This window comes from Toxorhynchites rutilus, chromosome 3 (assembly GCF_029784135.1).
Source record: "Toxorhynchites rutilus septentrionalis strain SRP chromosome 3, ASM2978413v1, whole genome shotgun sequence".
NCBI lineage: Eukaryota > Metazoa > Arthropoda > Insecta > Diptera > Culicidae > Toxorhynchites > Toxorhynchites rutilus.
In genome coordinates, this window is record NC_073746.1 from 38,254,421 (window position 1) to 38,272,000 (window position 17,580).

A 17,580-nucleotide genomic window follows, 5' to 3' on the forward strand; every position below is an offset into this window, starting at 1 on the left:
AATGAAACAAGCAACCTTTATAAAATAAACCGACAAATAAAACCATTTAATAAAAAAAAATATATATAATATAATTTGGTAAAGTTAATTTTCATTCAAAATTTTCACCCTAAAATTCGTTTTTCCCTCTCAAATCCCATCATAATATCACTTCACTAATACAGACCTAGGTCATGCGAAGTCAATGAAATTCGTTTTTCAAGTGCATTTTGCCTGAAAAGAAAATTCTTGCACCATTTTCCCCATGCTGTCAAATGTTTCTCCTATAAAAGGAGCAAGCGTTTCCGTGACTCAGGCTTTGTTTATTTACATCCTTGACCGTATCAGAATTCAAATAAATGTTGTAATTTTAGTAATTCGTTTTTTCTAGGTGTTTGAATGAAAGAAAGATGCTTAAATAAAATAATTCTAGCGTTCCGGTTAATAAAAACCTAACATTTGAAGAGGATGAAAATGAAAACCTGATGAAAAACCTTTTTTTTTTTGCATGAAAGTATGCATTTGAAGCGAAATCCATAATTTTTCCTAGAAAGATCCAAATGGAACCTAAAATCGGGCCAGTGATTGAAAATTTACGAATGGTAAAAATGGATATATTCGGTAGAATCGGCAAAAAAGCCGAGTTTTCAAACAACCTCAATTCAGGATGATGCACCCCAAGGCCAAATAAAATAAATATGAGTCTGACATTTTCAAAAACAAATACACCGTCCATGGTTTAAGCAGAATCGTAATTTAAAAAAAACATATTTTTTTGAGTTAATTATAATTATTTTGAAATTGTGTATATTAATGTATATATACGAGTATATTTTAGTAACAATTATTACATTTTTTAGAGTCCATAAAAACGTTAAAATATGTTCCATTTTTCTTTTCGCAGTTCCATTGAACTACTCTGGATCGCAAATAATTAGGCAGTAATTAATCGCATTGATAAACTAATGTTGTCGTATTAATCTGCCGTGAATCTACCTGTTTGCAAAATTTTCACTTATTGCCACGCATGTAATGAGACGCTGATACGATCTACAATTCTTCTTACTATTTCATTCGCACATTTCATTTTGACATCTTACTCTAAAGTTGAATCTAATTAACTAAGAAACACCCGAAGATTCATCAAACCGTGAGATAACATCCTTCGCTGCTGTTTCAATTATCGGTGATAATGAAAACGATTTTCTCTCGGGCATGGTTCGCCGGCAATAAACTCACCGAAAACGACCTTGAGGGAAAACGGAACAAAGCATGTAACGCTTCGGTTTGATTAAGTTGCAGTAACAAAATCATCAATCCACATATATAAAGCGGCAGAGGCCAATCGAAAGGTATCATTCACTTGTGATCATCTCACCCCGTTAGTTAGCTGGTCTGAAAATCACTGGAGCGCAGTTCATTCAACGGTTGCATCGAAGATGAAGGTAAAACAACGTTAGTCCAATCATAAATTCAATTACATAACCCAACATCGTTTGTGCAGGCGTTCGTAGTGCTGTCAGTGGCTTTGGTCATTGCATCCTGTGCGGCAGGCGATGAGTCCTCGAAGAAGCAAAAGCGTGGCCTTTGGGAGCTGGGGAATGATTTCATCGGATTCGAATATGGCCACCATCATGATCACCATGAGATCCAACATCTGACCAAAACGATCACCAAGAAGGTTCCAGTTCCATATCCAGTTGAGGTTGAGAAACACGTACCAGTCCATGTGGACCGACCAGTGCCGTACCCAGTGAAGGTTCCAGTTCATGTTGATCGTCCAGTTCCCTATCCAGTGGAGGTCGTGAAGAAGGTTCCAGTTCACATTGACCGACCAGTGTACGTTGAGAAGAAAGTGCACGTCGATCGCCCGTACCCAGTTGAAGTAAAGGTTCCGTACCCACTAGAGAAGAAGGTTTACATCGAAAAGAAGGTTCCAGTCCATGTCGATCGTCCAGTCCCTTATCCAGTGTATGTTGAGAAGAAGGTTCATGTCGATCGTCCGTACCCAGTCGAAGTGAAGGTTCCTTATCCAGTTGAAAAAAAGGTTTACATCGAAAAGAAGGTTCCAGTGCATGTCGATCGCCCAGTTCCATATCCAGTTGAGGTCAAAGTTCCGTACCCAGTGCATGTCGAGAAGAAGGTACCTGTTCACGTCGATCGACCAGTGTATGTTGAAAAGAAAGTCCATGTTGATCGTCCATACCCAGTCGAAGTGAAAGTACCATACCCAATCCACGTTGATCGTCCATACCCGGTGGAAGTCGAGAAGAAGGTTCCAGTGCACGTTGATCGTCCCGTTCCATACCCAGTCGAGGTTGAGAAACACGTTCCAGTCCATGTCGATCGTCCAGTTCCTTACCCGGTAGAAAAGAAGGTTCCAGTTTACGTTGAAAACCGAGTGCCGGTCCACGTTGACCGTCCAGTCCCGTACCCAGTCGAGGTCGAGAAGCGTGTCCCCGTTCATGTGAACCGCCCGGTTCCATACCCAGTGAAGGTTCCCGTACATGTGGATCGTCCAGTGCACGTTCCGTACCCAGTTGAGGTCGAGAAACACGTACCAGTCCATGCTGATCGTCCAGTTCCCTATCCAGTTTTGCAGAAGGAATACGTCGAAGTGCCGAAACCGTACGCAGTTCATGTTGAGAAGCACGCTCCAGTGTACTCCAACGAGCACCAGAAGCATTGGTGATTGATTGATCGCTAGTTGATTGTTGAATTAGTTGAATAAAATTTATTGAAATAAAAAAAAAATGTTGAGGCTCTACTGAATCGAGACATGAGAATTTATTTTTTGTCCCTGAGAACGGTTGGAATGGATTGTTTGTTGACTTTTAAGAGTAGTATATAATATTTTCATAGGGAACGTTACCATTCCTAACGAATGAGTAGAGATTGCAGTATCGATTACACACTTCACGGATTGATGGACGATTAAAATTTTGATTTCAGTAGTAATTTATTTTTCATATTTACTGGCTCTTAACCCATTAACGACGAAGTTGTAAAAAATATTTGTTTAACGAAAGTCATTTTGATAATTGGTGTTACAGAAATCTCAATCTTCAAGATTTTTTATTCCGTTCTTCAATTTCCGGAAAATGACAAAAAATCGAAAAATCACAAAAAAAAAATATTGGTCAAAACGTACATTTTTGTTGCTGTAGTAGGTTCAATCTAATGATATTTTTTCTACATCATAATGTGTGTTCTTTCATCAAAGTAATACTGTAGAAAAGTTAACAAATTTCTGCATTTTATAAGGTTTGGGTTTTTTTGTTAGATTATGTGAGGTTATGTACTTTTCGCATAAAGTTTCTTAAAACCGAATTTGGTGCCCAATAACGTTATACAAAATTGAATTAAATTGTTAGTAAATGTTAGCTAATAAACTAAACTATCTTTTGATACCAAAACCTCGCCATATGGTTGCTATGAAAAATTATTAAATTATCATGCACCATAATCATCTATTCTCTTGAATCTCTACAATATTTAGATTTCTCTGCATATTCGATATAATGAACCACAACATCGCGATAGTAAAATTCAATCGTCTTGGGTTCGACTTTTACTTCTTGGAATGGTTCCATTCTTAATTCACTGATATGCCAATGAAAATAAAGAGGTACATTTCAATCTGAAACGTTTCAACTCTCTTAAGCTGATTACTTCAGATTGTTTCTCCCAGTGAATGTATTCGAATATTTTTGCCGAATGCTGTGTAGCCAACAGAATGGTTTCCTCCCATCAAATCATTCTGATATAGAGCAATTCCGTTGTTCATATTACCTTTCGTAAATGGCTGCGCCTTCACAAAGCATTGAAATTTCATAAATTTTCAAAAATTTATATAACCCGACACGGCATTACTATACTATACATTGTCAAATTAAAAGGGCTTTCCAATAAGAATATACAAAAAAATATCGGAGAGGGGATGTTTTGAAATATAAAAGTTTTTTTTAGTAGACACTCCGCTCCACTCTCTAAGGGAGGCTGCCATACAAATGAAACACAAACTTCTGCATAACTCGAGAAATAATCAAGCAAATTGAGCTAAATTTGGGATGTGAGGATTTTTGGGTAAGAGAAGTGTTTCTATGATGGTATGACACCCCTCCCTCCTCTGGAATGGAGAGGGGTCTCTTAAAAAATACACATATTTTAACCAAACATATTCCAACCAAACATGACAATTGAAAAATTTTCGGAAATCCATTTGATGCCATTTGATGTTTGCGCTAACGAAATTGATCATCGTTCGTAGGTGGAAATGGATGTTAATGTGATAAAACGCATTCCCATATCATCTTCTAACTATATAAATAAATATGGATCGCCGAACATGTTGATAAGAGCAAAACTCGAGAAAGGAATTGTCCGATTTAGAGCTCTTTTTTATTCTATCATATTTTCTTTATCAAACATTTATTCCATGTAACGAAGAAACATCTTATTTGCAAGTGATTGAAAAATCTTGAACGAGAATTGTGTCTGAAAATAATTTTATTTTATAATGACGAGTTTTGCTACAAGTACTAGGAATTTTACAGTAAAAGGTAATTTATAAAGGTAGATTGGAAGATCAATCAATGAACAGTTTTGCGATTGGACCCACAAACGTGGGCCTAATAAGAAAACGTGGATGTGGTAACGAAAAATAAGTTTTGGGCGAGACGAAGTTTGCCGGGTCAGCTAGTATAACTATAAAATTGATATCACAATTGCTTCTTTAGAGTAATCCCATGGTTTCACTATCACTTCATTAGACAATTACATTTGAATTATCACATAGTAAGAAAAAAAAACCATCCAAAATCCAAAATCGACCCATTTTCGTTTTTGTTTGACGTTTGCTTAGCGTGAGCACGTAGAATTTACCCCTTCATCAATATTTAAATTTCTCTCGTGTTTCATCAGTTCTCATCATCGTTATCAGGTTACTGTGATTGGTTGGTAAGTGTTTCGCAGTTGATTATAAAATATAATCAAGTGTAATGTAATTTTCGTTCAATAAATTACAAAATAAAGTGTCCGAAATTTGAATTCAATCTGTCCGAAATTTGATTTAGTGTCCGAAGTTTGATTCTTTTTCGCTTCATAATTTTCTGCAACTGTAGTATTTTTCCAAAAAAACTAATTGGCTTCAATTTAATATGTTCACTATCTGAATCGGTCCAGTGGTTCGAAAGTTGTGAATTTTTGAATAAAGTCATTTTTAGCAAAATTTTCCGGACCACCCTAAAATGGAAATGGGCACCCTAGTGAAAAATTTAAAAAATAAGGGTTCAATATTTTGCGACAATGAACATATCTACCACTTTTCACGAAAATCTGAGAACCACTATTTGGAATGGAATGGATTTTTAACTGTTTTAATGAAAAAAAGTTCAAATAATTCAGAATTCTAAAGTTAACATTTGACGAGAAGTAAAATTGAATTGTAATTCAGTTTGGAATACCTCAATAATAGTGAAATATGAGTTTCTGCTAAAATGTCCAGTTGGGCCTTTATGATTAATTTATGAAATATCAATAATTCAAGAAAAAAAAACTAACTCGTCTATTTCATCCAATTATGTTTACTTTTATTACCAATACTTTTTCTGTGTAGCTGACTATTAAAAGAAAGATAACATACATAAACACAGATTTAAAAACCTTCCCGCCTTATATTTTCTATCTCGCGCTTAACACACATCGTGTGACAGTGTCATTTGCAACCAACCGTCAATCGCGAGAACTGTCAAAGTCTCAAACTGCTAGGGATGCCTGGTTTGAAAACATGTCTTCATTTTGAAGGCATTTGACCTATTTTGAAGACATTTGATTCGCGAGGACATTTTGAAGACAATATGAAATATGTGAAGATATTTCAGTATGATAGCGTTTTTAAGAGATATTATTTCCATGAAATTCTAACTATTGGCCGAAAATATCGTCAAAAGAAGTAGGGCTTTTGTCTCTAACCTTCACCCAAACCTCAAAGTTAGTTACAACCAAAACTTCTAAACTGAAATAAACAAATTGAGTTATCACAGTTCCGTTTTTCTGGAAGAACTGGGGCTATATTCACTCAATCAACAGTTAATCAAGCCAATAATCATTTCAAAACTCAAACACTCAATTTAGTTCGCAGTTGCGCAACATATACCATGTTCACATTTATTGAAATGAACTTCAAAACCTCAAAGTAAGTTTAATAAAATGCGCTATATAACTGGTGTGAATCAAGACGCTTGGAAGTGTTCTACCAGGTGGGTCAATTTGACAGAAGCACCACGGCAAGGAATCATACTAAATACATTATTGAACGATGTAATAGTTTACATTTTTTCTAATCGAATTTTAATGTATAGTGAACTTTTTTTACGAATGTATACGAAGCTTCTAAAAATAATAGGTAACGATACTCACTATAAACAAAATATTATTAGCGTGGAAAGATAAGAGGATTTCTTCTATGAGAAATTAATTCCGACCGCAAAGGGTTAAAAATATACTGTTTTTTTTTCGTAAACAAAACACAATATCCAATACGTTTCGTGTTTCCTGTTGGTAAAACGTTTATCTTAGAATAAGCTTAATAAAGAATAAACACAATCTTGACTCTCGAACAGGGTTGCCAACTATTATTTTCAAAAATCAGGAAAAATGAAAATATGGAAGTCAGAAAGAAATCAGGATAGCTCATATTGGGTTGTCCGAAAAGCTCATACTGATAAAGGGTGTGTCACATCAAATTGCATCACGGAAAAAAACGCTGTAGAAATTCGCCCAGTAGACCGATCCTTTTGAAAATTTTAGACAGTAAAATAAAAACTATTAAACAACTTTTGGCATTTTCTTTTTATTCATACTTCGAGCCCAAGCCCGTAAGCTCGCACCTTCCTCTTTACCCCGTCCATAAGGTTCTGTACAACGTCCGGTTGTAGTTTTTTTGAACAGAAATCCATTTTCTCTTGAAGTCCGCCTCCGATTTGACAACTTTTGGGTTCTTCCGGAGGGCCTGCTTCATAATCGCCCAATATTTCTCTATTGGGCGAAGCTCCGGCGCGTTGGGCGGGTTCATTTCCATTGGCACGAAGGTGACCCCGTTGGCTTCGTACCACTCCAACTCGTCCTTTGAATAGTGGCACGAAGCGAGATCCGACCAGAAGATGGTTGGGCCCTCGTGCTGCTTCAAAAGTGGTAGTAAGCGATTCTGTAGGCACTCCTTAAGGTAAACCTGCCCGTTTACCGTGCCGGTCATCACGAAGGGGGCGCTCCGCTTTCCGCAAGAGCAGATCGCTTGCCACACCATGTACTTTTTGGCAAACTTGGATAGTTTCTGTTTGCGAATCTCCTCCGGAACGCTGAATTTGTCCTCTGCGGAGAAGAACAACAGGCCCGGCAGCTGACGAAAGTCCGCTTTGACGTAGGTTTCGTCGTCCATTACCAGGCAATGCGGCTTCGTCAGCATTTCGGTGTACAGCTTCCGGGCTCGCGTCTTCCCCACCATGTTTTGCCTTTCGTCGCGGTTAGAAGCCTTCTGAACCTTGTATGTACGCAGGCCATCCCGCTGCTTGGTCCGCTGGACGAATGAACTTGACAAATTCAGCTTGAATGAACTTGACAAATTCAGCTTATTATCACGTCTAAACTGCTTAACTACGCGCTTGTGATCTTTTTCACTGACGGAGCATCCATTTTTGCCGTTCTTCACCTTCCGGTCGATGGTTAGGTTCTCGAAGTATCGTTTTAGTACTCTGCTGACCGTGGATTGGACGATTCCCAGCATCTTACCGATGTCCCGATGTGACAACTCCGGATTCTCGAAATGAGTGCGCAGGATTAATTCACGACGCTCTTTTTCGTTCGACGACATTTTTCCAAATTTACGAAAATTTGACAGTGAAGCATGGCCAACATGATCTATACACTCTTATCTGATTATAAGCGAAAGCTGAAGATATAATTCCTAAAAATTAAATTTCTACAGCGTTTTTTCCGTGATGCAATTTGATGTGACGCACCCTTTATTTCTCTCGCCATCTTCCACATAGCTCAAAAATTCTATCCTCCCAGAACATGTTTGTTTTCTCGAATTTTTATGCTGGCCATAGATTCTAAGATTTGACCATTTAGAGAATTTTGCAAGAATCCTTTAATCGTTTATATATTTTTCCCGAAAAAACCTGTTGAATTACTACACTGCATTGCAGAGAAATCAATGTACTAAATTTCTTTGAATTCATCGTGTATGCTTTGGAATGAATCTTTACTTATTGAATGACGAAAGCATCCCAGCAGTAGATGAATTGTTGAATGTTTTTTACTTTAATGTTATTTGATTCGATTATAGATATATCTCCTACAGTTTCACCATTGAAGTAGATTCTACTTTGAATCTGACGAGCAAATGTTAAAGAAAATATTTGACTTTGACTTTGAATTCAAGAAGTTTCTCCTGAGTATTATTACATTCTGGAACGTATTCCTTCATCAATAATTTTGCGGCTACTCGTACATACATATCATAGAAGAGATTGTTGCTTTTTAAACTTAATCTCGTTTTTATTTCTTAAATTCGTCAAATATTCTGGTTTCCTGATATTATGTAGCACTCTTTTGAAAAATCGAAATGTGTGTGCGTAGTGGAAATAATTCGGTATTTTCACTCTGGAAAAGCTCATTCAGTCGATTTACAATGATCATACAAAAAAGTTTGCCACAGATTTGTATCAGGAGAATTTCATATAATGTAAGCATTATACATGTACGGACCGGAGAGCTATTATGACAGTTCTCATTTCCAAACAGGAAAACTTTGTCAAGGATCCTTTACAATACTAATAATTTTCTTATTTATAGGGTAAAATATTTTAAAATAAAGAGAAATCAGGATCATTTTTAAAAAATCAGGCGGAATTGAGTGCTTGTCAGTATATCAGTGAACGTGCCAAAAAATCTGAAAAATCCTGAAAAATCAGGAAGGTTGACATCTCTGCTCGCAAATCATATTATGTTGCCCAGGGTTGGTCCTGAGCTATCGCAATCCAATCATCCAAATTGGGGAGCACTGTGGTTGTGGAAAATTGCGAAACATGGCAGCACTTCCGATGTGAACCTGGTTTTGACTTTGCAAGGGGTATATTTTGACAACTGCCCGACGCAAAAAAAAACAATATCCTTAAAAACACAAACTGCTTCCCAGCCCGTATACCTCTCCAGCTGCTCCTCCCGCGGGCCGGTCATGAATTTTTCAGCACAGCTAATTATAATGTGATCCGCCATCGCTGCAGGGCGTGTTCATTAAGTCTTCTTATGTTTAATTTTCTATAAGAAGACGGGAGAACTTCGCTAGTTAGGTTTTTCCCTTCGTTTTATGTCATTCTTTCCCTGCTAAGTAAGCACACGAATGCCTGGAGAAACTGCTACTCAAATGAGGTCAAGAATGTCTCCTCTTATCGCGTGCCCAAGCATAACGGAGAGCGAAGTCGAAAAAAAACAGGGAGCTTCTCTTCCCACACCAAATACTCTCCCGCTATGAGTTTGCATAAAAAAGTCAAAAACAGGCGAGAAGAATTCACTGGAAAATCACATAAATCTTTCAGCAAGCGGCGAAAATAAGAAAAAAAGTTGGACGAAGTCGGTTCTCAGTTTCTTGGACTTGAGTCAAACAAATAAGATAAAGAATTGAAAGTTCCTTCAACGCCGAGTTTCAGATAAAAGTTACGGATGAGCCGCAAACAAGGACAAAGCCCATCATATACACACACACAGCCACAGAACCGCTGGCCTCAATTTTAAACTAACCGATCACACTGTTTCCGGTAGAAGTTTTCATTTTCTGTGATGGTCAGTCCAAAATGGTTTTCTCTTGCAGAGAAACGTTTGTTTCTGCTGAGGTTTTTCCTGCCAGCGACAGAATGTATTGACTGCTACAACCAGGAACCGGAGACACTGTTTCACCTGATTTTATTTGATTGTTTATGGGTATCTGGCAGCAAACACCGGGCTTCTGTGCTGCCGAAGGGGAAAACGTTAAGTGTGGGTGTATCGCAACGATTATCCGCTGTCACTCGTCGTCACACATTTCGCTCGTTTGGGTGGATATCGATTTTTAGATTATCTTCACCAGCCAACCCAACCCCAAACAGACACATGTAATTGAGCGAATTTATCTCGTTCACCAATGGTGCAAATTTTATAACCGCACCGGATAATGATACCATGCGCGCACGGGTTCACGGCGTTGGATTGGGCTTTATTGGTTTATTTAAGGGAAATCAAGGTAAAACCGACACCTTATGGATTTCCACATATTTTCTAGATAACTCCTGAAATTACTCCTGCTCCTAGACTGAAGCTGGGATGAGCATCCACCGGAAGTGTAGCCAATGAGCCTTGATCGTAGGATACAATGAGCTCTGGCAGCTTTTTTGATGGCATGCCCTCCTCAACGTTTGTTCTGGCTATTTTCAGCTGAATATCAGTCCAACATTGTCGTTTTGCCTTTCAAATATAAACACAAGGTCTCTACTAATCTACTAAAAAAGGACACATTTTTCCTGTCTGTGAAACACCGTGAGAAACGTTCCAATGTACATTAGATATTTATGTATATTGGAAATCAGAAAATTTGCAAAAAATAGCCTTTAACTGGGAAAATAAGAAGGTGTCAGTTTTACCCTGCTTTCCCCTACTTATATAATGTCTCTCATGGCCGGATCGAAAGCGGGAGTGCGATTGAAGCGCAGGTTTAATTGAGCCCTAAATATAATGATTTGTTCTGGAAATAATTATCAATTAGGGCTCATTAGATCAGTTTCGATGTATTTATTATCGAGCTCTGAGTGAATCGAATGTGCCTGTACATGAGCAATTCCCAAAACATAGCTGCCGGAAATCTAATAAAATTCTATTAGCGATGCATTAAAGGGGTTGAATTGTTCCCTTTACGATTCGGTTTCGTGAATAATGTGGATTATCTCCCTTCGCTTAGTTGTGAATTACTGTTCATTGCAAAGAATTATTAGCTGACGATATTTCAAGATCTCAGATTACAGTAGCTATTCGCTAACTGAGCTTACTTTAACACTCCTGTACTCGCGCGCAGAATCTAACTCACATACTCACAGACTGTGCGTGTCTCTGTAATATTTGTTTTCAAAAAAAAAGATATAATTGAATGAAAAATGTCCAGAAAATATTTTTTTTTAACTTCATTCAGTTTTGATAGTCATTTAAAGGGTGTGTCACATCAAATTGCATCACGGAAAAAACGCTGTAGAAATTTAATTTTTAGGAATTATATCTTCAGCTTTCGATTATAATCAGATAAGAGTGTATAGATCACGTTGGCCATGCTTCACTGTCAATTTTTCGTAAATTTGGAAAAATGTCGTCGAACGAAAAAGAGCGTCGTGAATTAATCCTGCGCACTCATTTCGAGAATCCGGAGTTGTCACATCGGGACATCGGTAAGATGCTGGGAATCGTCCAATCCACGGTCAGCAGAGTACTAAAACGATACTTCGAGAACCTAACCATCGACCGGAAGGTGAAGAACGGCAAAAATGGATGCTCCGTCAGTGAAAAAGATCACAAGCGCGTAGTTAAGCAGTTCTGACGTGATCCGAGAAGTTCGGTCCGGGATGTCGCCAATAAGCTGAATTTGTCAAGTTCATTCGTCCAGCGGACCAAGCAGCGGGAGGGCCTGCGTACATACAAGGTTCAGAAGGCTCCTAACCGCGACGAAAGGCAAAACATGGTGGGGAAAACGCGAGCCCGGAAGCTGTACACCGAAATGCTGACGAAGCCGCATTGCCTGGTAATGGACGACGAAACCTACGTCAAAGCGGACTTTCGTCAGCTGCCGGGCCTGTTGTTCTTCTCCGCAGAGGACAAATTCAGCGTTCCGGAGGAGATTCGCAAGCAGAAACTATCCAAGTTTGCCAAAAGTACATGGTGTGGCAAGCGATCTGCTCTTGCGGAAAGCGGAGCGCCCCCTTCGTGATGACCGGCACGGTAAACGGGCAGGTTTACCTTAAGGAGTGCCTACAGAATCGCTTACTACCACTATTGAAGCAGCACGAGGGCCCGACCATCTTCTGGCCGGATCTCGCTTCGTGCAACTATTCAAAGGACGTGTTGGAGTGGTACGAAGCCAACGGGGTCACCTTCGTGCCAAAGGAAATGAACCCGCCCAACGCGCCGGAGCTTCGCCCAATAGAGAAATATTGGGCGATTATGAAGCAGGCCCTCCGGAAGAACCCAAAAGTTGTCAAATCGGAGGCGGACTTCAAGAGAAAATGGATTGCTGTTCAAAAAAAACGGGTGGGTAATGTCGGTGACATAACCGGAGTGACGTAGGACTATACAAAGGGGACAGCTTTTGCTAAATATATATTTTAAATATATTGTTTTATTTTCTTCTCCTACGTGAATACCTACCTATCTACCTGAAAAATGGATTAGTTTACTGTTTACTCTTTATGAACATGTTGGGGTTTCTGAAAAGAACCTTTGGTGTTGAGTTTTTGCGTTTTTTTTTTTTACAAACTTGATTCTTGATTTTTTTCTGAAGGCTTTGTACTTATTAAATGTTCAACGTCGGGCATCTTTCGGCGTATACACATATCGTACAATCAAAATGATGGCTGTGATAGGGAATGCATAGGTGGTCATCAGCTCGTTCACTATCATATATTTCACTATTGAGCACATTACCGTACCTTAAGCTGTGGTTTCGGAGACGAATGAATTGTAAGATTTGTAGTCTCCGCAAACAAAGTAAATAAAAATGAAAAAGAACTGAGGTTTTGGAGACGAACTCTACGATCTGTCGAGAAACAAACGAGCTATAAGCGTTCTGAAAAACCAACAGTAAATACAGGGACGGATGACCTTCGGATTAAAGCTCTTTAAAATAAGAACAGAGCAGCAGGAAATACATAGCTCATCGTGTTGCTCCTTAGTTATTTCTCTATGCAATGTATATGTAACGTCAGTCAATTTTCAACATCAGTTATCAATCAAAGAAAGCAGTTCTTGCTACCGAGAAAATTTGAGAATGCCATCCTGCATACAATGTGTTGTAATTAGAAGCCACTTTTAATTCGGAAACCATACATGGGTTTGTGAAAAATGAATGATCAATTTAAAAGAACCCAACCACCAATAAGTTCAAGAACAAGCATAAAAAAAAAAATCAGTTTATATCATATGTCATATTATGTCACTTATAGTGTATTGGTATTGTGAAAAACTTTAAATAACTCTTATTTGAAAGGTTTAATGGCCCTGAAAAGCGCCGTGTTTTACGTTGGCTGGTTTTGCCACCAAACCAGTCTGTATAAACAAACTTTTTCTTTCTTCTACCTGCTGCCGTTTTGCGATTGCGTTTGCCTCTCGCTGAAACTAGTTGTTGCCTTGATGAGCGCCGAACCGAAGCTGCTCTGTTCTTGATGCGTATTTTCTGATTGTCGTGAGCAGCTTTGCAAGCCAACTCGAGCACTCCGACGGCCGAAACTCTATAATCGCTGTTAGGTATACTGGTGCTCCGGCACCAATCCGTTCGGCCTAGTTACCCTTGCGGAGCAATCAGTGAATGCGACCAACTGGGAACTGGAGACCTGCACGGTTCGAGTGAGACTTTGCCTTTCCCTTAACTTGTCCTCCTTTGTTACGTCCACACGTCCACGTTGCTGCTTGTTTTCATTTTATGATGTGATGCGATGCGATGTTAAACGATGCCGTACAACCACATTGGTAACTTTCAATGTGGGGTCATAATTTGGACCCCGAACTCTATGTTTACAAACATGTCCAACTAAATATGTCGCATTACAGGTCCGTCCAATTAGCTAAATGTCGAGATAAGTGTAAATTACTGTACTTTCAATCTAGAAGCAATTTCAGAATTGAGAGAAAATCAATAAGCTCAGAACAACTGCCAAATTCACATACTCAATATATCCTGGCAAACAAATTATGAAAAAATCAATTTTGTTTTATTATTATTTTGAATATTGTTTTAGAAAGCATTGAACTGTATTTCCTAAACTCTTTTTTGGAAGGTTTAATGGCCCTGAAAAGCGCCTTGTTTTATGGAATGGTTCCAATTTAGAAAACTTAGTACTCGTAGTTTTAAAAAAAACCATTTCGAACGCCCTCAATGCCGCCATGTTCTACCTGCTGCCGTTTTGCGATTGCGTTTGCCGCTCGCCACTCGCTGCAACTGCCTGTTGTCTGGATGTGTTCTGTTCTGAATGCGGGTTTTCTTATCGTCGCGAGCAGCTTTACCAGCCAACTCGATCACTTCGGCGGCCGAAACTATATAACGCCGGTTAGGTGGACTGGTGCACTGGTACTAACGCGCTCGGCCGATCTACCCTTGCTGAGAAATTGGCGGATACACCTACGAGGAACTGCACACCTGCACGGTTCGAGTGGGACTTTGCGTTTCCCTCAACTTGTCCTCCTTTGTTACGTCCACGATGCGGATGCCGTACAACCACACGGGTTTACGGTTTGAAAGAAAATAAGATATTTTTTTGGGGTCCGCGTGTTTTATACTCTAGTGGTACACACTCACAGGATAGAGACAAATCGGCAGACTCAGCCAGAGGGGCGGGTCCAACGAGACGAACGAATGAGCGTTAAAAGGGAGCGATGGCAAAAAAAATACATTCATTACGATTTGTTCGCTCGTTGGATTCACATGCAGTCTAAAATGGGTCCTTTTCAGGATCACAAAATTATCTTCAATCTAACGAATTTATTGTTTTGTTATCACTCGATGTCCCCATCTTGTTCGGCTAAACCTTCCTGTTTAGCGATTTGTTGCCACTAGCCACAGCTTTCACAGTTGGAAAATTTCTTCCCATCCAGCTTTGTGACATGTTGTACAGTAAATTACATTCAATGCGACGTGCCGAAGCGCCACTCGGTGTCGCATTGGAGGCGATTTTAACCTGTAATTGAACATTTGCGATGACAGTGGTACAGTGTCGACTTTCAATGTGGGGTCATAATTTGGATCTTTATGTTTACAAAAATGTCCAACTAAATAAGTCGCATTACATGTCCGTCCAATTAGCTAAATGTCGAACTAATTGTAAATTACTGTACTTTCAATCTGGAAATAATTTAAGAATTGGTGAAAATTGAATAATCATTGAAAGTCCCCAACTATCAATAAGCTCAGAACAACTGCCAAATTCACATATTCATCAGATCCTGGCAAACAAATTATGAAAAAATCAATTTGTGTTTTATTATTATTTTGGATATTGTTTCCTGTATTTCCTAAACTCTTTTTTGGAATGTTTAATGGCCCTGAAAAGCACCTTGGTTTATGGAATGGTTCCAATTTAGAAAACTTTGTACTCGTGGTTTTGAAAAAAAACATTTCGAACGCCCTCGATGCCGCCTTGTTCTGGATTTGCCACCAAAGCAGATTGTAAAAAGAACAAACTTTTTTCTTCTGCTACCTGCTGCCGTTTTGCGATTGCGTTTACCGCTCGCCACTCGCTGCAACTGCCTGTTGTCTTGATGTCCACCGAACCGAATGTGTTATGTTCCGAATGCGGGTTTTCTTATCGTCGCGAGCAGCTTTACCAGCCAACTCGATCACTTCGACGGCCGAAACTATATAACGCCGGCTAGGTGGACTGGTGCACTGGTACTAACGCGCTCGGCCTAGCTACCCTTGCGGGGAACTCCAGATCAACACGGTTCGAGCGGGATTTTACCTTTCCCTTCACTTTTCCCCCTTTACCATGTCCAGACATGGCTGCTTGGGTTGGTTTGTTGATGTGTTGAGATGCGAACCGATGTGGTGTACGGTTTGGATGAGAATGATCGTTACGGCAGCGGAGCGGGGATTTTTAAGCTGACTGGCTGGCTCGAGAATTACTCATGTGTGAGACTGCGACCAATGTTTCGTTCATTTTTTTTTCTTTTTCCTTTCCAATCGTGTTTCATTCTACTTCGCTGCTGCTCTGGTTGCCCGTTTTGGTCGGTACGATTTGAGGAGCACAAAATGGACCAATCAAAAATGGGCACATAGTGCTTTTGGACAATGCTTGATATTTCACAATTATTCAATTATTTATCTCAAGAAAAATGAAATGTTATTCGTTATGATAGATGCGTAGATATATTTCCTATCAATTGATGCAAAAACCTTTGCGATCTATTGAGAAATGCTCGAGTTATAAGCGTTCCAAATCTTGCATTTTTTCCTACTTGTTCAGTGCCTAGATTTCCATTTCACCCCCTATATCTTCCGGTTAGACGTAGTCCTACGTCAAAAAAAACTACAACCTGACGTTGTACAGAACTTTATGGACGGGGTAAAGAGGAAGGTGCGAGCATACGGGCTTGGGCTCGAAGTATGAATAAAAAGAAAATGCCAAAAGTTAATAGTTTTATTTTACTGTCTAAAATTTTCAAAAGGATCGGTCTACTGGGCGAATTTCTACAGCGTTTTTTCCGTGATGCAATTTGATGTGACACACCCTTTAGAAGCGTGATAATATTCGCTCCTGTTTCACTAACTCATATTGGCTCTAGCATATATACAAATATACAAATGATATGCATGTACTGGGGAGTAGAACATTTTCTGTTATTTTTCAGATTGTAATAAATCGGGATTCCACAACATGTGATAAAAATTAACTTGGGTGTATAGCGAATATGTACGAGAATAGAAGTGATTGGTTCTGGATTTTGAATTGGATTCTAAAACGATGATTTCACTAAACAATCTTGTAACAAAATTGGTGAAATTTCTATTTTGCAAAAATCGTAAGATTATACCTTCCATAATTCACATAATTATCCTCTCTTATCATTTTGATCCTTAAGTTTGGACTACTTCATCGATCTTTTTTCAATGTTTGAATGAACAGTTTCAAAGCACACCCTTCAAAGCAATACTTAACGGTGTCTGTGCAGACAGATGGTTAGACATCTTTTCGTAGTATTCTGAATGTAAGGTACTACACCATGGTGCTCCTTTACTTCCTAGGGTGGTCCGAAAATCAACTATTTCCCCTTTTTTTCCATAAATGACGTTTTTCAAATTCATAATTTTTGAACTACTAGACCGATTCAGACGATCGACATATTAAATTGAACTATGAAAAGCAAAAACCAATAAATAATTACGAAATGTTAATCCAAATTTTTCGCAAGCGTTATATTTTTTTAAAAAAAAACTAGCTCATTGGGTTCAATTTGTTCAAAAGTTGTGAATTTTAACCTCTTAAGTTACTTTTCGGGTGACGCCATTTTTTCCAATTTTTGAAAAAATGACAATGATAAAAATACAGTGTAAATAATACACTCTAAACTACTTCTGTCCAAATTTTCAAGAGAAAATACCCAACGGGTAATTTTCTACAGCGTTTTTTTTTCGTGATGCAATTTGATGATGAAACCCTTTATCGTTTTCCAATAAATGACATCATACTATACACAATTCACGAACAATGTTTCACTAGGAAACGTAAATAAAAATTCATGGATCGAATTTCCTTTCGCGAGTCGTTGCTGGACAAAATTGATCCGTTTCGGAAGCGGAAGGTGACTAGTGATTGAAAG

At 38.7% G+C, this 17,580-nt stretch overlaps 2 protein-coding genes across 9 annotated transcripts in view; one reads left to right on the forward strand and one right to left on the reverse strand.

Annotated features, from left to right (window-relative positions):
• LOC129780249 (transient receptor potential-gamma protein) overlaps positions 1-17,580 on the reverse strand; it is a 313,946-nt gene that overhangs the window by 166,278 nt on the left and 130,088 nt on the right. The gene's annotated exons all lie outside the window — the stretch shown is intronic.
• LOC129780251 (mantle protein-like) lies at positions 1,325-2,726 on the forward strand. Its single transcript, XM_055788310.1, has 2 exons — positions 1,325-1,424; positions 1,484-2,726. Exons 1-2 carry the CDS (start codon positions 1,419-1,421, stop codon positions 2,669-2,671), a joined length of 1,194 nt encoding a protein of 397 aa, XP_055644285.1. The 5' UTR covers positions 1,325-1,418; the 3' UTR covers positions 2,672-2,726.